This window comes from Mauremys mutica, chromosome 2 (assembly GCF_020497125.1).
Source record: "Mauremys mutica isolate MM-2020 ecotype Southern chromosome 2, ASM2049712v1, whole genome shotgun sequence".
NCBI lineage: Eukaryota > Metazoa > Chordata > Testudines > Geoemydidae > Mauremys > Mauremys mutica.
The window spans coordinates 266,786,735-266,811,761 of NC_059073.1; the positions used below are offsets into that span (position 1 = coordinate 266,786,735).

At 45.7% G+C, this 25,027-nt stretch overlaps 1 protein-coding gene across 1 annotated transcript in view; it reads left to right on the forward strand.

The window, feature by feature from the left end:
- Positions 1-25,027, forward strand: part of CCDC7 (coiled-coil domain containing 7) — a gene marked incomplete at its 3' end in the record, with an annotated part of 176,426 nt that overhangs the window by 34,336 nt on the left and 117,063 nt on the right. Inside the window, exons 6-12 of the mRNA XM_045004155.1 lie at positions 489-575; positions 8,056-8,076; positions 8,184-8,216; positions 8,946-9,106; positions 17,991-18,055; positions 19,215-19,286; positions 21,599-21,674. Of these exons, the coding sequence (XP_044860090.1) occupies positions 489-575; positions 8,056-8,076; positions 8,184-8,216; positions 8,946-9,106; positions 17,991-18,055; positions 19,215-19,286; positions 21,599-21,674 (515 nt within the window). The remainder of the gene's footprint in view (positions 1-488; positions 576-8,055; positions 8,077-8,183; positions 8,217-8,945; positions 9,107-17,990; positions 18,056-19,214; positions 19,287-21,598; positions 21,675-25,027) is intronic.

Below are 25,027 nucleotides of genomic sequence, written 5' to 3' on the forward strand. Positions count from 1 at the left end.
TTACAACCCAAAACCAGTTTTGCTTAAAAAATAAAACCATAGTAGGACTTTACATGTTCTGATAATTAAAAAAAAAATTGAACAGTGTTCTTTAACTTAAAGAGTTCCCTACAGTTTTGAAAACTCAAACACAACATTATGGTAGTTCATGAGAATCAGGAAGTGAAACTGTCAGTAAGCAAAATGTGAAATTAACTACTCTGTTTACCCTTATTCAACTTGTGCAGTGAAATAAAATACTGTAATGGAGAAAAATTAATTAGTGTTCAAATATTTTCATTTTAATAATCTAAACACAGCCTAAAATGAAAATAAAATGACTTTACAAACACCTCCATGATTAAACTAGAATTTAATTGGTTCATTTAATCTAAGTCAATATTTTTTCATACTTTAAGGGTTCCTTAAAACAAAGTGTCAGAGTATACAGAGTTTCAGCAGAATATGGATGGAGTGTGTACAAAATATTTTTCTTATCTTTTTAAAAGGAAAGTCTTGAGGATATGACTACATTCCTGCTATGTTTTTCATCAGCTACAACACAACTAGAAACAGCATCTGAGGAAGAAAAACAAGTATGTAGTGTTAAGCTTTGAAAAGAAAGTGAATGGATTTATTTTTTAAACTTTTAAAAATTTTGATTGGATTTTCTTTTGAGAATTGTCTCTCTAGGTATGCATTCAGGAGGTCTGCACAATTCTCAATCTGCAGGTTGGAACTATTTAGAAAGCAGTTATTACTTTGGAATATATAAGAACCTGTGGCTCCATTCCCTTTTTGCTGCCATAGGCTTTAAGCTCAGAAGCCATCTTTCTTTACATCAATGTTTTAGTTAATTGTATGTTTAAAATCTTCTCGTTGGTAGTTAGGGGTTGATTGTTTGACTATATCTGGTCTGTGCCATTGCATAGTCCATATTTGGATGTTGTCTCCTCCCTCCTCTCCTATCCTGCCTTGATTCTAGTACAGAGTCTGTGAGGATATGTCTACACTTAAAACACTACAGTGGCTGCGGCTGTGCCTCTGTAGCACTTCAGTGTAGACACTACTTATGCTGACGGGATTAGTTCTCCCATTGGCGTAGGTAATCCACATCCTTGAGAGGCGATAGTTAGGTTGATGGAAGAATTCTTCCATTGATGCAGCTCTATTTACATCGTGGGTTAGGTCAGCTACCTATGTTGGTCCAGGGTGTGAATTTTTCACCAGGTCTGAACATCAAACAGTTCATACGTGGTGCTGGTTTTGGTCCTGTTAATTCCTTCAATCGATTCTATGAATCACTGGTAATACCTTCTTAGCTTTTGGTCCCTGGGTCCGTGGGGCCTGTTGCTTAGCTGAGAGAACAGTTTGATCTTAAAAGTAATCAGATTTTCAATGGCATGTGTCAGATGATGTTAAATGTGTGCTACAGGTCTGCACACCAACTGCTGACTGGGATAGGAGTCACTCAAGGCAGAGTTCTCTATATGTGAATCAGGGAGTGGCAATTAAGATTTTCCTCCAGTGCGGGACGATAGAAGGGGATCTCTTTATCACTCACCTGAAAGAGAAACCTCTGGTTTTTTTTTTGCCCACAGCACTTGGAAAATATCACATTAGCACATTCTTCAGCCTCTGAGGAGGGAGGTTCCAATATGCTTTCCCATATATCACTTTGATTGCAAAGGTTAGGAGAGACAAGGGTTCAGTGATCATAATAGCCTCAGACTGACCCAGAACAGGTATGGTTCTCAACTCCATTGTAGGTGACACAAGCCGATCTTTTCAGACTGAGAATCTGGCCTCTGATCATCATCCAAACCCAGGGCCTACTGCAGATTTGCAGGACTCTAGTCTGAGGGAAGACAGAATACAGAGAAACTGAGGACAGACAGAACTGAGGAGAGGCAAAAAAAGCAAGAAAGACAGGCAGCAACGAGCACAATGTGTCCCTGGAAAAAGCTAGAGAGAACTTTTCAGTCTGTTGGCTAATGAAGCTTGTGGCTGTAAGCTAAGAAACTGCTCCTTGTGTTCTTGGTTCCTCCCACATTCTGTGTAAATAAAAAAGACTGTAATCAAAGAAAATACCAGACACCATCAATTTCTACTTCTAACTGGAGCATCCCTGGGTCCCTAAAGTTTGACTAACTGCTTGGGTGTCATGCAGTGAATAATCAGGAGCCTTACTTATCCTGTTACTGCTTCTGCAAGTGACCAAAATTCCTGCAAGGGAGTTCCAGTCTGACACAAAGGAAATCAGGAGCAGGAGTGGAATCCTGTTAAATCAGAATTACGGTGAGTAACTTTCCTTTACTAGTACAGGGTGCACCCATTTGATTTTTCTTTGACTACTTCCCAGATGCTTCTCAGTCCTTGGAAGCTCCATCTGCTTGGCATGTCTAGGTGTAACATCTTTATGTATACTATATGTATGTGACTATGCTAGCTGGAGGATTAGATTGTTAGAGTTCAGTCAACTCAAAGGGTTCATATATCTTCAATTTAACTATACCCTCTTTTGAACCATGGGGTTGTGGCTAAATTGGGAAAAGTCCACTCTAACACTAGGTCAGAGTCTGACACTTATGAAACAAATCTTAGAATTCTGGAATCAAGATTTTTGTTCTATACTTTTCATCGGCTATCTCTTCTTCCTCATGAAATCAGGAAGATATAGTGATCAGGTTGCTGGTATCTGGACGCATCAGTATTGGTACTCTCCTGTCCGTAGTTCCTGGTCTTCTATCTCAAGAGTGGAGTCATTCTCCATTCAGACCTGGAATCTCTTCACCTAGCAGTATGGATTGTGGAACCTTACTACCGAATGCTGAACACTGAAGTACAGTAGATGTTCTTCAATTCTTGCAAAGCTTTAATTAAAGATAATTTATATCTTCAAATGGAAAAGATTCTTGGCTTTTGAGAAATTCAGTCCCCCTCTCTGTTAATGCTTCCTTATTATGTCCTTATATTCAGGCTATCCTCTTTATTGAAGAATTTGAGATTAGCTCTTGCAAGCTTTCAGGGTGCACTTGATGGCTGTCTCAGTATTTCATCCATCTCAGTCTTCACTGACTCTAGAGTGTAGAGTTTTCTGAAGGTGCTGTTACTGTTTACTTATATCACCGTAAAACAAGAAGATTGATGGAGGCATCCTTTAATTATCATCATTTGTTCCTAAAGACTGTGGGTCTGGTTCACCAGCTGCCTGCACTACTCCAGCAACACAAAGTAGCCACTAAATGGCTTAACTGGTCGTAGTTCTTAAAGATGTGTATACCACTCATGGTGTCTGTGTGCCTAATACATGGCCACCAATTTTTTTCCCTCAGGGGTACCCAGTGGGTGGCTCAAGTTCCCTCTCCTGCTATGTGCCACTGTGTGCAGGTATAAAGAGCAGAGCCACTCCTAGTCTCCCTCAGTTCCTTCTTACCACCAATAGCTGTCATTGGAACCCCTGTTCATACCAAAAGAGCTTTTCTCTCAGCTTTGTATATAATATTGTATATAATATAGTTAGTAAGTTTTAGTTGTATTTTGAAAAAAAATAACTTGTTTTTCACTGTTTTGGGGTTCTGCTGATGGCACCAAGGTATGCTTCAGTTGCTGAGCTTCCACACATGTGTTTTTAAGCTCAAGGACTATGCTGGTGAGTGACCCACACACTAGTTGCCTGAAGTGACTGGGTGAAGCACATGTAAAAGACCAGTGCTGGATTTTTGGGGAATTCAAGCTTACAATGAAGAAGGATCAGGAGGCTAGGATGAAATTCCTGCTGATGGAGGTGGCACTCAGGCTACTGTCAGACTCATCCCGGTCTGACTTGGTGCTACATATTGGGGCTTCAGTGAGAAACATGCCTCCAGCATTATAGGAGTCTGGAACTGATCTCCCTCACTTGTGCTGAGGAAGAAATATAAGACTTCCAAGGAGGTTTTGGCCTGGAAGATCTCCACCCTCCAAGTCTGGTAAGAGAAGTGAGAAGAGTGCATATGAAACCTAAGCACTCCTCTTCCCAACCAGCGCCTCAGCTAGCTCAATTGGCTCTGGCACTGAAAAGGGCATCATTGAGCCTGGTGCTAGAAGTGGCACTATCAACTTCTGGGGGAGGGATAGCTCAGTGGTTTGAGCATTGGCCTGCTAAACCCAGGATTGTGAGTTCAATCCTTGAGGAGACCACTTAGGGATCTGAGACAAAAAAATTGGTCCTGCTAGTGAAGGCAGGGGGCTGGACTCAATGACCTTTCAAGGTCCCTTCCAGTTCTAGGAGATTGGTATATCTCCAATTATTATAACTTATTCAGCAGAGTAACAAGATACCATTTTGGTGTCGACTACCCTGGAGGCATTTGCAGCTGTAAGAAATTTGCTCTGCCTCTCAGTGCCAATGTCTCCATCAGTACAGCAGTAGGATCCCTCTGCACCATTGCCCCATCTGGTACCAGCTCCAACCGTTCAACCTGCGGTACCACAGTTGCCTACTTCCCAGTCATCCCAGCCTTTGGTACCATCCAAGGAGAAGCCAGTAATGATGGTGACATACCACCCATCAGATGCTCTTGGCACCAGTCCCTGGCCCCAACTGGATCAGCCCCTCTATAGTCAGAGGAAGGGGAATCTTTGTAGTTGGACTCAGAGGTGGGATCTTACGTATCACAAGGCTGAAGCAGGACCCACCAGTCTCCTCACAGATGCTTTCTTCCTGGCCACTATCGGGATCCCACTATGGGAGCTCCCATGGCAACATGGCCAGTTCACTGAGTTCTGGCACTGTGTCGTAGCCTTTCTTGGGGGGCGGGGGTACCCCCAGGTTCCGGATCTTCCCCTCACAATGCATACTCAGTGCCCTTGTCTAGACTGGGGGAGTCTGCTCACCAAGCTGCTCCAGAGTCCAGTACCAGAGCCAGTACTGAACATCAGGAAGAGGTCCTATAGGCAAAGAAACAGCCTGTGGAAGAGATTCAACCACCTCCAGTCTTGACTTTTTCCTCTCTAGAAGAAGCAATTTCTTCGGAGGCAACTTCACTCCCTCCTGATGATTTTAAAGCCTATTAAGAGTTGTTAAAGAGAGTGGCTGCAGACTTGGGAATACAGGTTGAAGAGGTCAGGGAGTCCTCACACGTCTGACTGACATTTTGTCAATTGTAGGTCCCTCCAGGGTAGCTCTGCCAATTAATGAGGTAATGTAGAGCCCATAAAGGTTCTACATCAGACCCCATCTTCATTGCCACCCACCTTGAAGAGGGCAGAGTGAAAATACTATGTGCCCTCCCGAGGTTTTGAATACCTTTACACTCACCCACCTCCAGAGTTTTTAGTTGTGACAGTGGCTAATGAGAGAGAGAGATAAGGGTATCAGGCTTCCACCCCAAATACAAAGGATGCAAAGAGACTGGACTTATTAGGCAGGAAGATTAATTCAACTGGGGGTTTGCAACTTCGAATTGCTAACCAGCAGGCTTTGCTGAGGCAGTACAGTCTTAATTTATGGAGCTCTATGGAGAAATTCAAAGAACTGCTTCTGAAGAACACAAGGCAGAAGTACTCTTTCCTGGTCAGTGAGGGAAGACTAGTTGTGAAAACATCTCTGCAGATTAGGCTGGATGCAGCAGGCTCAGCAGTTAGAATAGCATCTGCGGTTACCACAGAACAGAGGTCGCCAGCCTTTCAGAAGTGGTGTGCCGAGTCTTCATTTATTCACTCTAATTTAAGGTTTCGCGTGCCAGTAATACATTTTAGCGTTTTTAGAAGGTCTCTTTCTATAAGTCTATAATATATAACTAAACTATTGTTGTATGTAAAGTAAATAAGATTTTTAAAATGTTTAAGAAGCTTCATTTAAAATTAAATTAAAATGCAGAGTCCTCTGGACTGGTGGTCAGGACCTAGGCAGTGTGAGTGCCACTGAAAATCAGCTTGTGTGCCGTCTTTGGCATGCGTGCCATAGGTTGCCTACCCCTGCCATAGAATCATAGAATCGTAGGACTGGAAGGGACCTTGAGAGGTCATCTAGTCCAGTCTCCTGCACTCATGGCGACTCAGTATTATCTAGACAATTCCTGACAGATGTTTGTATAACTGCTCTTAAAAATCTCCAATGATGGAGATTCCACAACCTCCCTAGTCAATTTATTCAAGTGCTTAATCACCCTGACAGGAAGTTTTTCCTAATGTCCAACCTAAACTGCCCTTGCTGCAATTTAAGCCTATTGCTTCTTGTCCTGTCCGCAGAGATTAAGGAGAAACATTTTTCTCCCTCCTCCTTGTAACAATCTTATGTAATTGAAAACTGTTACCTCGTCCCCTCTCATTCTTCTTTTCTCAAGACTAAACAAACCCAATTTTTCAATCTTCCTTCATAGGTCAGGTTTTTTAGACTTTTAATAATTTTTGTTGCTCTTCTCTGGCCTTTCTCCAATTTGTCCACATCTTTCTTGAAATGTGGTGCTCAGAACTGGACACAATACTCCAGTTGAGGCCTAATCAGTGTGGAGTAGATCGAAATAATTATTTTTCATGTCTTGCTTACAGCACTCCTGCTAATACATCCCAGAATGATGTTTGCTTAATTTTTTTTTGTTTTTTGCAACTGTGTTACATTGTTCACTCATATTTACATTGTGATCCACTATGATCTCCAGACTCAGTACTCCACAGAGATCCACTTCCTGGACACTACAGTGCTAATAAGCGATGGTCACATGAACACCACTTTATACCAGAAACCTACTGACGCTATACTTACCTACATGCCTCTAGCTTTCATCCAGACCACACCACATGATCCATTGTCTACAGCCAAGCTCTAAGATACAACCGCATTTGCTCCAACCCCTCAGACAGATACAAACACCTATAAGATCTCTATCAAGCGTTCTTACAACTACAATACCTACCTGCTGCAGTGAAGAAACAGATTGACAGGGCCAGAATAGTACCCAGAAGTCACCTACTACAGGACAGGCCCAACAAAGAAAGTAACAGAACACCACTAGCTGTCACCTTCAGTCCCCAACTAAAACCTCTCCAGCGCATCATCAAAGATCTACAACCTATCCTGAAGGACGATCCCTCACTCTCACAAATCTTGGGAGACAGGCCAATACTCGCTTACAGACAGCCCCCCAACCTGAAGCAAATACTCACCAGCAACCACACACCACACAACAAAAACACCAACCCAGGAACCTATCCTTGCAACAAAGCTCATTGCCAACTCTGTCCACATATCTATTCAGGGGACACCATCATAGGACCTAATCACATCAGTCACACTATCAGAGGCTGTTCACCTGCACATACACCAATGTGATATATGCCATCATGTGCCAGCAATGCCCCTCTGCCATGTACATTGGCCAAACCGGACAGTCTCTACACAAAAGAATAAATGGACACAAATCAGATGTCAAGAATTATAATATTAAAAAACCAGTTGGAGAACACTTCAACCTCCCGGTCACTCAATTACAGACCTAAAAGTCGCAATTATTCAACAAAAAAACTTAAAAAGCAGACTCCAACAAGAAACTTCAGAACTGGAATTAATTTGCAAAATGGACACCATTAAATTAGGCTTGAATAAAGACTGGGAGTAGATGAGTCATTACACAAACTAAAAACTATTTCCCCAGGCTAATTTCGCCCCTACTGTTGCTCACACCTTCTTGTCAACTGTTTGAAATGGGCCATTCTGATTATCACTACAAAAGTTTTTTTTCTCCTGCTGATTACAGCCCACTTTAATCAATTAGTCACATTAGAGTTGGTATGGCAACACCCATTTTTTCATGTTCTCTGTGTATCTATCTATCTATCTATCTATCTATCTAATCTTCCTACTGTATTTTCCACTGCATGCATCTGATGAAGTGGGCTTTAGCTCACGAAAGCTCATGCTCAAATAAATTTGTTAGTCTCCAAGGTGCCACAAGTACTCATCGTTCTTTTTGCTGATACAGACTAACATGGCTACCAATATGAAACATATATTTGGCATACTTATAATACTTGAATTCTAATTATAGTATGTTTGTTTAAAATATGTAGTGATCTTAACTTTTGTTTTTCTAGATATTAGAGTCTTTGCTTAAGGTAAGCATTTTGTTTTGACATACAGTATTTTGTCATTTTCATGCTTTTATTTTGAAGTAGAATTCTGATTGCCAATGGCTGATAATCTTTATATTTTTCTCTTAAAGTGGTTTGGAAAGATAGTTCAGCAGACGGAAGAGGTAAATCTAACACCTAAAAATTGTTGGTTTTAGTTTTGGCTTAATTTTGATAAGAAAGAACTAGGATATAGTGAGAGTTTTAATCAAACACCTCCTTAGCTCTCATATATAAATACATTATAGTTAAGATTGAGACTCTGCTGGTATGGTCAGAAATTGTGACTTTCCTCCAAAAAAACAATCAGCAAAACAAACAAATAATCACACCACCAAAAACAATTGCTCAGGGCTATCCTTGGTAATGTAGTTTGTTAGAGAAAGTGTTTTATTACATTAAAATCTTTTAGAATCCTTTTTCACAAGACACCTTTTTGAAAATTTCTAGAGTACATTAGCACTTTGAACTCCTTATAGTTCTTGCTTCCCTCGTATGATCTATAATATATAGCAAGATGTGCAATAATATTAAAAATACTCAGCTGACATGGCTAGTTCATTATATTTTTTGTTGAAAATAATCAGAATACAGAGTCAGCCATCCATTTTGAGCATCTGTGGTGTGTGAACAGACCATTGACAATCAGTTGCAAAAAGCAAACAAACTACCAACACTATTTCTCACTATGTAAGTTCTATAAACAGAGTCATGTTTATAGAATGCTAGCATTCTAAAGATTTATGCTTGCTTATGGCTATGGAGAAAAATATTTTATAACAGATGCTTTTTTCTCACTGTATTGTAAATAGATCTTTCGAGATTGACTATGTCATTGTCTAATGATATTTCAGCTAGGAGAAGATGAACTTATTCCAGATTGGCAGCTACCTTTGGCTGATAAAGACATAACAAATAACATTGCTAAATTAGTGCAACGCATCCAAAAGCTTGAAGAACTGAAAGGCCGTGTTCAAGACCTGCCCAAGTCCATCCAGATTCCTGCAGCCAAGCAGTAAGAGAACTGTAAATTAGTATAGGGATTATTAAATATAGAAGAAGAGTGAAATACAGAAGAAAATTGAGAATTTGAAAATGTTCTTTTGACCTATAATGTACAAATAAATATAGGGAAAATTGCCTATTTAAATGTTCTTCTGACCTTATTAGGGTGACCAGATGTCCTGATTTTATAGGGACAGTCCTGATTTTGGGGTCTTTTTCTTATATAGGCTCCTATAACTCCCCACCCCAGTCCCGATTTTTCACACTTGCTGTCTGATCACCCTAGACATTATGTTCCAAAGCAGAAATTGAATCATAATTTGAAGATTTAAGAGTGACAGAGTTTAAATTAAATTATATAAAAATGTGACGACTTCTTCGAGTGCTTGCTCATATCGATTCCAATTAGGTGCGCGCGTGCCGCGTGCACGTTCGTCGGAAGACTTTTACCCTAGCAACACTCGGTGGGTCGGCTGGGCGCCCCCTGGAGTGGCGCTGCTATGGTGCCGAATATATACCCCTGCCGACCCATCCGCCCCTCAGTTCCTTCTTACCGCCCGTGTCGGTCGTTGGAACAGTGGAGCGCGGCTTAGCTGTCCTCCACTTCCCTAGCTTTTCGCTCGTTTTTCCTGTTTATTGTTTATATAGTTCAGTATTTTGTATTTATAGTTAACTTTTATTACTGTTAGTAGTAGTTAGTGTAAATAGTTGAGAGGGATCGGGGCTTAGCCCTTTTCCCTCACCCGGTACCGGGCCCATGCCCAGTTCACCGGGGTTTAAACCGTGCTTGACCTGTCATAGGCCGATGCCCACAGGAGACCCTCATAGCTCCTGTCTCAGGTGCCTGGGCGAATCCCATCTCGCGGACAAGTGCCACATTTGCAAGACATTTAAACCCCGGACAAAGAAGGAGCGGGACATTCGCCTCAAGCAGCTCCTAATGGAGACAGCTCTCACTTCTCCTGCATCGGCACCAGCCACGGCACCGGGGAGCACCGGCACCGCAAGGGCCCCTAGCCAGCAGCCTACTCATACCCAGCACTGGTCACTCTCCCTACGTGGCAAGAAGCGCAAGGCTCCTGCGGCACCCGCATCTGCGACGCAGTCTGAGCGCGCACCGAGGTCGGACTGCCCGGCACCCTCAACTGCCGCGGCACCGACACCTGCCGCATCGTCGATTCCGGCCTCGCAAGGCCCGTCGAGTCCGGTGCCCGTCAGCTCCCCGGCTCACGCCATGGTTGAGCTTCCTGTGCCCTCTACGCCGGAGACATTTTCAACGGCGAGGGACTTGATCGCCCTAATGGACCCCGGGCTGCCTCAGCCCCCGGCACCGCCGGTGCGGGCTCCTCAATCATTAGGCAAGCCAGCCATGATGAGGTCTCCCTCGCAGGGCACCGTCGAGCATCGCCGTTCCAGATCCAGATCCCGCAGACGGTCGAGGTTCAGTCATCGATCCCGATCCCGGCACCGTTCGCAGTCCCGGTACCGATATCCATCTAGGCACTGGTCGTACTCGCGGCACCGATCACGATCCCGTTCGCCGACGCGGTACTCCAGGCGCCGCGTCCAGTCCCGGCACCGATCCCGGCACCACGCTTCCCGTAGCAGGTCGGGACGCAGGGATTCAAGACATCGGTTGACCTCCCGGCACCGTGCTGGTAGTAGGTCTCGATCTCCGTCCCGGTACCGGTACGACTCCCGGTATTGGTCTCCGGTACTGCATGGGGCACACGGGTCGTCGGTCTACAGAGACCCGCCCCATACCAGCACAGCTCCTCCATGGCCGTCTCGACACGCATCGGTCTCATCCCATGCAGACTCTGCTTCCTATGGGGACTCGGACAATAACAGCAGAGTCACCCAGAGACCTCATTGCCCAGACTACGGACCACAACAATGGCCCTTTTGGATGCCTTGGGCATACCATCAGGCCCAAGGCAAACCTGCTGTGACGCCGCGTCCCGTTGTTGCGGAGCACCGCGTGCCAGAGGCAACGATTAGCCGGCCTCCACCGGCTGGTACAGAGGACGCTTCAGCGCCCACGCCGGACGTCCACGCTTCCCCAGCCCCCGATGTTGCCCAGGACCAGGAGCCGCTTCCGGACCTACTCGTTCCGGGGCTGTCTTCCTCCTCTTCCCCAGACGAGGCAGTAGCAGGCACATCCACATCGGGACCACTCCCATTGACCTTTGGTCACATCAGGACCTCCTCCGGCGGGTGGCACAGAACATCAACTTGACCATAGAGGAAGTCCTGGAGATGGAAGACCCTGTCATACATATTTTGTCAGTGGAGGTACCCACCCGGGTGGCCCTCCCTTTTATTCATTCAATCCAGGCCAGAGCAGATACTATCTGGCAATCTCCGGCATCCATCCAGCCGACTGCCAGAGGTGTTGAACGGAAATACCTGGTGCCCTCCAAGGGCTACGAGTACTTGTATATACACCCCCCTCCCTCTTCATTAGTTGTGCAATCTGTTAATGAGAGGGGGCGCCATGGCCAACAAGCCCCTGCCCCAAAATCTAAGGAGGCTAGACGCATGGACCTATTAGGCCGAAAGGTCTATTCCGTGGGGGGCCTCCAACTAAGGGTAGCGAACCACCAGGCCCTGTTGAGCAGGTAAAATTATAACACCTGGCAGTCAGTAAGCAAGTTTTCTGATCTGCTGCCTCAGGACTCCAGACAAGAGTTCTCAGCATTGTTGGAGGAAGGCAAAAAGGTAGCGCGTACCTTGCTCCAGGCCTCCCTGGACGCTGCAGATTCGGCAGCTCGTACAGTCGCCTCTGGCATAGCGATGCGACGTATTTCGTGGCTTCAGGTGTCGGGCCTACCACCTGAACTTCAGTACACAATCCAGGACCTACCATTTGCTGGCCAGGGCCTATTTTCACAGAAGACAGACCCCAGGCTACAGAGTCTGAAGGACAACCAGGTGATCATGCGTTCACTCGGAATGCATATCCCTCAGACTCAGAGACGGTCCTTCCGCCCCCAGCCTCAGCGCCCTTACCCCCTACCCCGTCCAAGGCAGGACTTTGCTAGGCGTCGAGGTCACCCTAATCGTAGACGTCAGTCTGGACCTCAAGGGGGCAACAATTCTGGTTCCGCTAAACCATCTGCGGGACCCAAACCAAACTTTTGAGGATGCGCCCTTTTTGTTTTGCAACCGCCTTTCTTCCTTCCTCCCTGCATGGTCCCAACTCACCTCGGATCGTTGGATCCTTCGCACGGTGGAGTCGGGATACCACCTGCAGTTTATTTCAACCCTGCCCTCCCACCCCCCCCCTCGTCCCTCTTCAGGGACCCCTCTCATGAGCAACTCCTCTTACAAGAGGTACTCAAACTCCGTGCCATCGGAGCTGTAGAGGAGGTACCGGAGCACTCAAGGGGCAAGGGCTTTTATTCCCGATACTTCCTAATCCCCAAGGCGAAGGGGGGCCTTCGACCTATCCTGGACCTGCGAGGACTGAACAAGTTCATGAAGAAGTTCAAGTTCCGCATGGTATCCCTGGGGACATCATCCCTTCCCTCGATCCCGGAGATTGGTACGCTGCTCTCGACATGAAGGACGCATATTTCCACATTTCCATCTACCCTCCGCACAGACGGTATTTACGGTTTCTGGTGGGCCGCCAGCACTTTCAGTTCACAGTCCTCCCCTTCGGCCGCTCCACGGCCCCGCGGGTGTTTACAAAGTGCATGGCTGTAGTCGCATTCATGTTTTCCCATACCTCGACGACTGGCTGATTTGAGGGACCTTGGAGGCACAAGTCACCATGCACGTGCACATCATCAAGAACCTGTTCATGCGTCTAGGCCTGCTAATCAATCTAGAGAAATCCACTCTAGTGCCTACGCAAAGAATAGAGTTCATCGGGGCGATGCTAGACACCACTCTCGCAACAGCCAGTTTGCCTTTGCCTCGATTTCAGGCAATTGTCTCCCTCATACAAACGCTCCGAGACTTCCCGACAACCTCAGCTCGCACTTGCCTCTGCCCTCCTCGGCCACTTGGCAGCGTGCACATTCGTAACAAAGCACGCCAGACTGCGCATGAGGCCCCTTCAAACTTGGCTCGCCTCGACATTCCGCCCAGGCAGGGACGCCATGGACATGATACTTACCATCCCATTGAACATCCTAGCCTCCCTCAACTGGTGGAGGACGCAGTCCCTGGTGTGTGCGGGCCTCCCATTCCATCCGCCACAACCCTCTGTGTCCTTGACAACGGACGCATCATCCCTGGGATGGGGCACTCATCTGGGGCACCTTCGCACTCAAGTCCTCTGGTCCTCTCAAGAGTTGGCGTTACACATAAACGTCTGGGAGTTGAGAGCAGTCCGCCTGGCATGTCAGGCGTTCCAGAATCAGTTGCAGGGTCGTTGTGTCTCAGTTTTCACAGACAACACAACGGCCATGTATTATATAAACAAGCGGGGGGAACATGATCCTCCCCCTTTGTCGGGAGGCGATTCTACTATGGGACTTTTGCATAACCCACTCAATAGACCTGGTAGCATCCTTTCTCCCTGGAGTCCGGAACACTTTGGCGGACCAATTGAGCAGATCCTTCCTCACTCATGAGTGGTCCATCCGTCCAGACGTTCTCTATTCTGTCTTCCAAAAGTGGGGATTTCCCCTCATAGACCTCTTCGCCTCCCGGCAAAACCGGAAGTGCCAGCTGTTCTGCTCCCTGCAGGGTCGCTCCCCGGGCTCCCTCTCGGATGCGTTCCTGATCCTGTGGAATGAGCACCTCTTTTATGCCTTCCCTCCGTTTCCGCTTGTCCACAGAGTCCTCCTCAAGCTCCGCAGGGACAGGGCTCACCTAATCCTGATTGCTCCAGCGTGGTCGAGGCAACATTGGTACACCCAGTTGCTTGACCTCTCAGTGGCGGATCCGATCCCCTTGCCACTCTACCCAGACCTCATATCCCAGGACTTCGGCAAGCTTCACCACCCGGACCTGCAGTCCCTTCATCTGACAGCATGGCTGCTCTCTGGTTAAGCCAATCGGAGTTGCGCTGTTCGGATGTGGTGCAACAAGTCCTATTGGGGAGTAGAAAACCTTCCATGCGAATGACATATCTTGCCAAGTGGAAGCGCTTCTCCTGCTGGTGCACTCAGCGGGGATTCCTTCCGAGTCAGGTGTCCATCCCCACTATCCTGGACTACTTATGGTCCCTTAAGGAGCAAAACTTGTCAGTCTCGTCTATACGGGTGCATCTTGCAGCCATTTCCGCCCTCCATCCGGGCGAGGCGGGCAGTACAGTTTTCTCTCACCACATGGTTTCCAGGTTTCTTAGAGGTTTGGAACGACTGTACCCTCAAATCAGGAGGCCGACCCCTACCTGGGACCTAAACCTGGTGTTGGCTAAGCTCATGGGTCCCCCCTTTGAGCCTTTGGCTACCTGCTCGTTGCTGTACCTCTCCTGGAAGACGGCCTTTCTCGTCGCTATTACATCGGCTAGACGAGTTTTGGAACTTCATGCTTTCACTGCAGATCCCCCTTACACAGTCTTCCGTAAGGACAAGGTACAGCTCCGACCACACCCGGCATTCCTCCCTAAAGTGGTTTCTGCATTCCATGTCAATCAAGACGTTTTCCTCCCGGTTTTCTTCCTGAAACCGCACTCATCACGTCGGGAACAACAACTACACACCTTGGATGTCCGTAGGGCTCTCGCCTTTTATATTGAGAGAACCAAGCCCTTCCGGCGGTCTCCTCAGCTCTTTGTAGCCGTCGCTGACCGAATGAAGGGCATGCCGGTCTCCTCCCAACGAATTTCTTCTTGGGTGACATCATGTATCCGGGCGTGCTATAACTTGGCACATGTTCCCGCTGCACATCTCACTGCCCATTCTACTCAGGCTCAAGCCTCCTCTGTCGCCTTCCTGGCCCATGTTCCCATCCAGGAAATTTGTCGGGTGGCTACCTGGTCTTCCATCCACACCTTTGTGTCGCATTACGCATTGGTTCAGCAATCTAGAGATGATGCTGCCTTTGGCTCAGCGGTCTTACACTCCGCGACATCGCACTCCGACTCCACTGCCTAGGTAAGGCTTGAGAATCACCTAATTGGAATCGATATGAGCAAGCACTCGAAGAAGAAAAGACGGTTACTCACCTTTGTAACTGTTGTTCTTCGAGATGTGTTGCTCATATCCATTCCAAACCCGCTCTCCTTCCCCACTGTCGGAGTAGCCGGCAAGAAGGAAATGAGGGGCGGATGGGTCGGCAGGGGTATATATTCGGCACCATAGCGGCGCCACTCCAGGGGGCGCTCAGCCGACCCACCGAGTGTTGCTAGGGTAAAAGTCTTCCGACGAACGTGCACGTGGCGCGCGCACACCTAATTGGAATGGATATGAGCAACACATCTCGAAGAACAACAGTTACAAAGGTGAGTAACCGTCTTTTTTAAGCGGGTCCAGAAAATGCCCATAGCAATATGCAAGTTGCCCTACTTCTGAAAAGGAAAAATTAAGATATTATTTCTGATCTGAGGCTGGGAGATATGTGAAATCAAACTGCTTCTTCACAAGGAAGGTGAAATGTTTTTAATTTCTCTACACTGACTCTTCTAGCTGCGGAGTGGCACTGAATACCTCCAAAGGGGAGTCCAATTCTGGTGAACAGAATGGAAACCTTTGAAGATGGGGCAAGGGTGGAAAATGGGGAGTTCCTTTATACTCTGTCAAGGATGGAAAAAACTGGTTTCAAGTACATTTTTTATTCAACTGTTCTGTAAATATTTGTTTTAAAGTAATGGGCTATCAGTGACTATTTGTAATTAAAAAGTGCAACTAAGATGACCAGTGGTGTGCTGTGGTACAGCACTTCAAAGGTGCAGTCTTTCAGGTGAAATATAGTAGTTAGAGTCCTGACCACTTGTATCTGTTAAAAATACTGAGATGGGGTATACTACCCAGGAGATGCTGGAGCGTTCCTGGGTTTCAAAGGCGTGGACATCAGGCCTGGAATCAAGGGGCAAGGGTTAACCACAAAATAGTTGAAGCCTGTTAGCCTCTCAGAAAGCCAGCCTGGAGCATATGAGCAAGTGCAGGCTAACAATTAGGGGATGGGAATAAATTAACAGGTCAGTGATTTGGTTGGGCTGGAGAAGGTCAGATCCTCACAACTGTAACACTACTCACTTCAGCATACATTTGAAAGACTGCCTCTGCTCTGAAGAAGAAAAGGCAATGACTGTGTTAGTGTAACCCACTGGTGTGTGTGTTTCTTTCTATCTGTTTTACAGGTTCCCCTCCATGTTGATCTGTAAAGGATAGGAGTTGTTATAGCCCCAGCTATAGTGTGTGTGTCTGTTTAGCTCAAGCTATGACAGCTTATGCTTTTTTTAACTCTGGATGTCCCTGGTTCAGTTCCTGGTGTGTTGGCTAAGATGGTGGCCATTGCAGTAGTATTCTGTTTAAAGGATTTACTTTATCATTTCTCTGGAGAGGAAAAGGATTGTATGCTTTTCGACCATTTGTAGGTTTAGCGCTCCTTTCTCTCTCTCTCTCTCTCTCTCTCTCTCTGTGTCTGTGTATGTGTGTGAGAGAGAAGTAGAGACTGTTTCACCATGAAGGAGAAAATAGCTTTAGGAAGGCAGAGTTTAGGTAGCAAACTCAGGTTGCTGCCTCAAATTCAGGGCCCAAGACAGGAAGACTGCAGGGTGGACTGGAATTCTCCTCTGTTCAGTACTGAAACACTGGTGGGAATCTACTCCAGGATTGATGACATGACACAAGAAGTGGAGGAAGCGCCTTAAAAGTGTGTGTGTGTGTGGGGGGCACAGGTGCCTGAACTGTGGCCTTGTGTCACACCACCCCCCTGAGGCCTTGTCCCCTCATTGCCCCTTCTCCTTGAGTCCCTGCCCTCATTCTGCCCATTCCCACTGAAGCCCCACCCTCATGCCACCCCTTTTCCCTGAGCCCCCATCCTTGTGCCCCTTCTTCCGCCCAAGACCCCATCCACCACTCGCTCTTCTCTGCTCTTCTCCATCCCCTCACCCCCGTTGCTCACCCTTATGGCTGGTAAAAAGTGGGACGGGAATGGGGGGACATGGCCCCTGTTGCTCCCTGTTCCAGCGCTCCTGCATGACATTTTCACTAGAATAAGACATTAACTCCAGACTCCTGAATAAAATGCAGTTTGGGAGTACAGGTACAGTGAACAGATTGTAGTTACCCCTTGCATCTTCAGTTGTATATGGTGTTCTTCATTTCCTACACTAACACTGTTGCTTGTGTATGCTGCTAGTGTTTCACCCAGAAAAGGCTGGATTTCAATATCAGGTGAAGTGTTCTATTTATATAGTGTGAACATATCATTTTGTAAAGTCTGTTGGGATCTTTATGAAAAGTACAATAAATTGCATTTAATGTTACTAAATTATTAAGCCATAAAGATAAGGATTTAGGATGGAAACCTTATTAATAGTGGTGCTTAAGAAGCTGTACAATGTACAGTAATGCTTACAGGCAGGTAAAAAATACAATTTTATTTATAAATTACTTTTATTTTCCTGCTTTTAAAAATATTTTAATGCAGATAACTGTGCATGTGCATTTCAATGTTATACCAATGTTTTCTTACTTTTAAGATAGCACAAAATATGTGGAATAAAACAGAGTTACATTTGTGTATTTCTTGGCAATATAGATAGATTAAAATCATTTGCGGTTGTCTTCTATTCTCATAAGACTCCCAGTGGTCTCACTGGGAATTCCACCACTGCAACAAGGGTAGAATATAGGCCTTAGAATATGGGGGACTCTCCTCATTAGATTGGAACAATTTTGAGGTGGGTACAATTTTTTGATCTTTACTACTTGATATTATCTCTCTAAAACTAGATTTAGTCTTTGAAATACTGTACATTTTGACAGGGAAAAGAAAAAACGAGCAAGCCCAGTACCGTCAAGTCATAGAGATCCAAAGGCTATTTTAGAAGGTGAGAATGATATTGATTTATTTCCATATTTTGGAATGCAGAATATTTTAAGTTAACACTTCTATTCATGTAAGGTATTAAAGAGCCATGTTGTCATGTGTTCTATTAGTATGGTATACTTACAAAATAATTATTTTAGAAATAGTTCAAAATAGTTTTAAAAGCTCTACAATTTTGAGTGGAATTGTTTTTTCAATTTAATCTGTGAAGCCAGGCTGCACTAATTACTATGAAAACACTTCACTGGCCTCAGAGAGAGAGAGGAACATGACATAATATAGTTTTTCTATAAATCACAACACTGTGATATTCTTTAAAATCATATACTTCCAGGACTGGAAGAATACCTCTTTTACTTCCCAAAAGGAGGACTTTCTGGCTTTTTCTAGCTTTAATGGTTCACAAGTTTATACCTTAAACCTGTCAATGACTTAGGACTGAATATTGTCCATCTAGGGAAATGTGATTTTTTGGGAAAGAGAGAATATACAAAGTCAGTGTATTCAAGCTTACCCTTTCCTGAGGTTTGGCTTCACTGGTAGTTGAAACAGCAACAACATAGCATGAATCTCAACTTAAATTTCTATCCAAGATTAGTTATTGCATGCAGAGACCTCTAATAAGAGACTTCTCTGCCGCAAACCTTAATTCCTTCTGACAAGAAGGTGAGTCCTACCTCACCTATATTTTGATGGAGTTAATGAGTTGCTCCTCCCACAACAAGTAAAAGCCAGAATTTACTCAGCAGATTGATGCAGGATTCTAACTCCTGCTAATAAGGTGCGTAAATAGAAGAACCCCACCACCCTTTTGCAAATAACATTACCACAATTTTGCTTTCACTTGTGATTTGGTGATATAAGTTAGATTATTTAAAAATATTTCTAAGAAAGGGTATCCAAGTGTTAATATTGCATAAAATGGCTTTTTTTTACTGACCAGCACTACAATAATGTAAACATTACTCTATTGGGGGGAGGGATAGCTCAGTGGTTTGAGCATTGGCCTCCTAAACCTAGGGTTGTGAGTCCAATCCTTGAAGGGGCCATTTAGGGATCTGTAGCAAAAATTGGGGATTGGTCCTGCTTTGAGCAGCGGGTTTGACTAGATGACCTCCTGAGGTCCCTTCCAACCCTGATATTCTATGATTCTGTTCCAGATCTTGTAATGAAACATGCAACTGAGGATGTAGTGAGCATGACACATGCTCTTGAAGATGACTTGACACCACGTAAGTTGTTAAGACCTCTAAAGATTTGCTAAAATATAAAATGTCAGTCAAAATATTTTAGATTTTTTTTTACCCTGTAATGAGTTGTATCACCCTATTGAGACCCAGGGGGACCGGGAAGTGTCCAAGGATCACATCTTTGGGATTTTTATCTGAGAAAGAAAGGGTTGATAGTACTGGGAAATGGCTGAATCTGGTTAGTCTGACTGTAGCTTACTTGAGGTGGTGTAAATCCGCTGGTAGGCTGCTTGGAGTGTGGAAGCAGTCTTGTGTGCCTGGATTATGGGAAGGCTTGTTATACCCCTGCCAGCAAACCTTCTAAAGCTATTTTTTGTTTTCTGGTGGGACTTTGTTTGCTGTTCTAACCTTAAACAGATTTAAAGACACACTTGAAGGGAAAAGTGTTTGTGTTTGGGTGTTTTTTTGTTGTCAGTCTGTTAAAAGGAATACTTTTCACTTTTTTTTGATGGAAGCTTTGCAGAGATGGGCTTGGTCTCTGCTTTATTTGATCTGGGAACCACTCTTTAAATTATGATGATCCCAGAGGTTTTTGGGGAGAAAAAGGTGGACCTGAAAGGCAGAAGTGGGTTTGGTTGTCATATCCTGATTGCTGTTTTCATTCAGACTCAAGAGAGAACCTCCCAGGTTGAGGAAGGGTAGCAACTCTCCTGTCCTCTTGACCACTAGGAGGCATCTCTTTGACATATCCACACTTCTGTACACTAGCCCCTTTGAAATGAAATCTGATCTTCATACCAAAAATGATTTTTTCCCATCAGATGCAAAGTTTTATTAATGTAGGGCCATTAGTAATGATTATGAGGCTTTTTAAGGAAAGGTAATAGACGTAGCAAATACATTTAAGGAAGAAAAATGAAGCCGAATTTTCTTCAATGTTGATAGCTTCCTTTAAAAGTTCTTGTGTAACCCTTCTGCCCCTCTGAGTTGGCAGCAGTAGGGGCTGGGTTCAGTATCTAGGGGTTCTGTTTCAATAACACAATAAAAAACCGGCTCGAGCCCCCACCCAGTGACCTGTGACAATTACATACCACCCCCCGGGCGCCTCTAAGAGGCAATACTACCCCTCTCGCAAGCACAGAGTCTGAGTGTAGCAAAATCCTTTTAATAAAGGAGAGAAACAATGCAGCATTATGTTGGGGAAACACCACAAACAGGATTCATAACACAAACCATGAGCAAAAGACCCACTCCCAAGTAAGTTTGGCAGTATCCTTTTCCCCTCGGGGTCTTAAGTCCAACAACCCAAAAGATCACCCCAAAGTCCCACACCCCAAAAGTCTCTGTTCCTGGTCAGTGCAGCCCCAGAGTTCAAAAGCTTATCTGCAGAGTTTTACTCCCCAGCCTGGGTGGAAATGGGGTGCAGGGAAGGGGCTCATGAAGTGTTAAGGGGCACCTTATGTGGTCTGAGGCCAACTGCCCCGCCTCCCCATGGGGTTTTGCTGCAGCCTTCATCACGAGCCACTCCACTCCACCAGCCATCCCGTGAGCTGCTCCAGCCATGACATGAACTGCTCCGCTCTGCCCTGCTTCACTCCACTCACTGTCCCGTGGGCCGCTTCAACCATTCCGCAAACTGCTCAGCTCCACTCCACTTCACTCACCGTCCTGTGGGCCACTCCAGCCGTCCCACAAACTGCTCCGCTCTGGCAGCTGCTTAGCAATATATATCTTCAGGCTTCCCAACTAGTTAACACAGCACTAAGTGATCTCAGCTCTTAGTAATTTCAGCTTATACTAGGGGAACCACAGTGCTGGTGCACCATTGGCCCAAAGTGAATTCAGCACAGCAACCTGTAACTAGACTCTTAATAGAAACAAAATTAGCTTTGCTATTCAACAGTGGAGAGAGAAGGCAGTGCAATTGGTGTTTCAGACCCTCAAAAGGGACCAATACAATCAGGTACAAATACCTGTCCTTAGGCTTTCTTAATTCACTAGGTTTTGGAACCCATGTCCCTTTTCTAGCGAGTGCTACTTAGTTGATGGTGAGTCCCTCTGTCATAAAACAGTTCCACTGGCCTTGATTCACATAATCAGGATAACAACACTTTATTCTTCCTGCCCCGATAACAGAGAAACTGGGGATCCCACAGCAGCCAAAGTGACCATTTGGGCAGCTGTGGGCTCATGCTAGGCGGTGTGGGTGTTCTTATGCAAACAAGCTCAGCCCCTGAAGTTCTTTTCCAAAACTCGCCACAATTCACCACCAGATGTCAGGGTAGAGCTTATCCTGACTCTGCTTACAGTTGTATAGCAAATAAACGTTTGACAAGTTTATTTTTTTTCTACAGAAACAATTGAAACAATGAGCACTCGCATACTAGACATAATGAAAGTATTTGAAAGACAAACAAATAAATTACAAAGGTAAGAAGTTTTTCTAACAGATAAATATATTTATGTACATGGCATCTGTGTATAGAGATAGAGGGCACTGTATTGACTCATAAAATGATAATCTGAGGCCAAGAAATAAAACCTATTTAAATTGAAAGCCCTACAGTATTCATAAGCAATTACTTGCTACAATTATGTTGAGTAGTATCAATAGTTGATAACATCTGAAATTTTTCACATTGTTCCTGATTTCATTGCCTAGTCTGTCAAATGTTGCTTTTGCTTTCAGGAACCATAGAAATTTAATCTTTCAAACTAAATTATCTTGCACCTTTTTCAGATACAGGATGAGGAATTTTATCAGGGCTATTTTATGTATGGTGGTAATCTTCAGCAATTCCAAAAAGAATGGATTGGATCCATGGTGTTTTCCCTAGTTCGTATGAAGAATTAATTAGAGATGGCTGAAAAAAAGAATTCTTCGAGTGATTGTACAAGTCCATTCCACTGTAGGTGTGTGCATGCCTCTTGCACAATTGTCAGAGATTTTTCCCTGAGCAGTACCAATCAGGGTGGTGTGAGTGCCCTCTGCTACCTTGTGTCACTGCATGCAGGTATAAAGGGTGGATCTGCCCTTCCTTCCTACCACCAGTTGTTCTTGTTGTGTTAGTTTTAGGCTAATTTAGAGTTTTTGTACATAGTTTAAATATAGAAGTATTTATTAGCATGGATTCACTGGTTCTGTTTAGTACTGGTACCGTCTTCATACCTCGTTCTCTGGGCTTCAAGTCCTGTCACTCATGCCAGCTGTCTTAAGTGTCTAAGGGTGCATGTGAGTGAGTGTAGTGCAGGGGCAGGCATCTCTCTTCCTCTGGGTTGGAGGGAGGCCACACCACCTCACTTTGTCATTGTGGTCACTGCCTAACATCAGGGGAATTAGCAGGCCGGGTGTTAGTGGCCCGACCCTCTTGGCAGGTCAAATAGTCTATGGGCTCTGACCCTCAGGCAGGGCAGAGCTAACAAGCACACTATGGGCTCTGGTCCCCGCTACTCCACCGGGTCCCTGCCCAGGGCCCTAACAGTGTTGGAGTGTTCTGCCACTGGGTCAGCGGGGATCCAGCTGCAACACACTGACCTGGATTCAGGCAACCACGCAACCAGACTACAGTATAGTCTCCCTGGGCCACTTCCTACCACCCCATTGTTTGATACCTTGGCTCTGTGGGTGTCCTCCGTCTCACCGGGGTATATTGCCAACAGTAGTCCCAGCAGCTCCCCTGCGGACTCGGTCTCCTCTGGGGTCAGGGCACTGCTTGAGCTTGGCAGCAGTCAGAGGCCTGCTGCAAACAAGGTACCTCTGCCTCTTTCCCTGGCTGGGCTCCAGTTGAGCTGGAAGCTCTGCCTTTTGTATTTTCTCTCCCACCTCTCAACTTTTGGTGGGTGGGGTGAACCCAGCCTGACTCCTCCCACCTAGGCACAGAGAGTAGTTCCTTCCTTTCTGGCTCAGAGGGAGGCCATATCACCTCACTACAATGACAAATGTCACATTTTTAGGGGGTTCAAACCCTGTTCAAAGAAAGATAGGGGAGCCAGACTCAAGTATCGGCTCATGGAGTCTGTGCCTCGCCTACCATCACAGCCTTTTCTGCTCAGAGTGAATACTCAGGGTAGGTCCATACTTATCGCGCGGGTCGACGCGGTGAGTTCGACTTCTCGGAGTTCGAACTATCGCGTCTAATCAAGACGCGATAGTTCGAACTCCCCACACGCTCCGGTCGACTCCGGAACTCCACCACCGTGAACAGCGGTGGCGGAGTCGACCTTGGAGCCACGGAGTTCGACCCCGCTGCGTCTGGACGGGTAAGTCAGTCGAACTAAGGTAGTTCGACTTCAGCTACGCTATTCGCGTAGCTGAAGTTGCGTACCTTAGTTCGACCCCGCCCCGTAGTGTAGACCAGACCTCAGAGTGAATAGGAGTGCTCCCATTGAACTGACTGAGTTGAAGGGCAGATCTTTATCATTAGTACTGTAGAAGAGGCAATGTAAGTCCTCTAAAGACTTGATACTGGGGTCTTCATAATCTTCAGTGATCACACTGAATAGAGACAAGGACATGGAGGTCTTTTAAAACCAATTCCTGAAATACTGACACAGATTTGGTACCGCAGAACTAGGAGCCTTCTCTGGTGCTGTCTATGCCAGAGGCTTATGAGGCAGCTTGGGAATTGTTGAACCTGTTGGTACCAATTTCCCCAGCTATTCAGGACTCCTGCCTGGTTACTAGGGTCTGGTGTACACGATTCAATAGTTCCGGCTCCAGACCTGACAAACTGTTTGGTGCTGGAGGCTGCTACAGTTAGAATCCTCTTGAGAGGTGCACTATCTAGAGGGAAGCCAGAAATGATCTTGCTGGTATCTCCAGCTCCAGGCTGAGAACCTCCCCGGTACCAACGGATCAGCTCCCCCTTGGTCTGAGAAAGCGGACTCTTCATCAGACTCTGAAGTCAGCTCTTACATGTCTCGGGCTGGATATGTTCAGCAGCGCCAGTGTGGTGCCTGTCCACCATGGCATTCCTCAGCATTCTAAGGATCAATGGCCTGACATAACTGGGGCCCATCTCCGTATCTGTGGCCCTTTTGGAACCCTTGGGGCTACCCTCCACAGTCTAGAGCATCTCTGCTCCCTTCCCACCCTACTACATCAGCTAGGCCAGGGGTCGGCAACCTTTCAGAAGTGGTGTGCCGAGTCTTCATTTATTCACTCTGATTTAAGGTTTCGCGTGCCAGTAATACATTTTAACATTTTTAGAAGGTCTCTTTCTCTAAGTCTATAATATATAACTAAACTATTGTTGTATGTAAAGTAAATAAGGTTTTTAAAATGTTTAAGAAGCTTCATTTAAAATTAAATTAAAATGCAGACCCCCCTGACCAGTGGCCAGGACCCAGGCAGTGGGAGTGCCACTGAAAATCAGCTCGTGTGCCGCCTTCGGCACCCGTGCCATAGGTTGCCTACCCCTGAGCTAGGCATTAGAAGCATCTACAACAGGATCAACATCTGCCCACCCCGAGACTGGTACCATGCACAGGGAACTTCATGCTCTGGATTCGCTTGTGGAGGAGTTGGATGGGATTCCATCTCAACAACCCTTAGTCTCCTCTTGTTAATTTCATGATGAGGCAGCGATAAGAGGCTGCTTCTCCTGCTCATGAGGATTGTAAAGTTTATCAGGACTGTGACAGGTTGGATCACAGAAACCTCTTTGGGACTGCCACCTGATGTGCTGGGACTACCTCAGAGCCAGTTTTCCCTGCCAGCTTGGGACATCAGTACCTTGTCTTGTTTGAGCCAGACACGCTTGCCTGCTGCAAACTCAGATCCA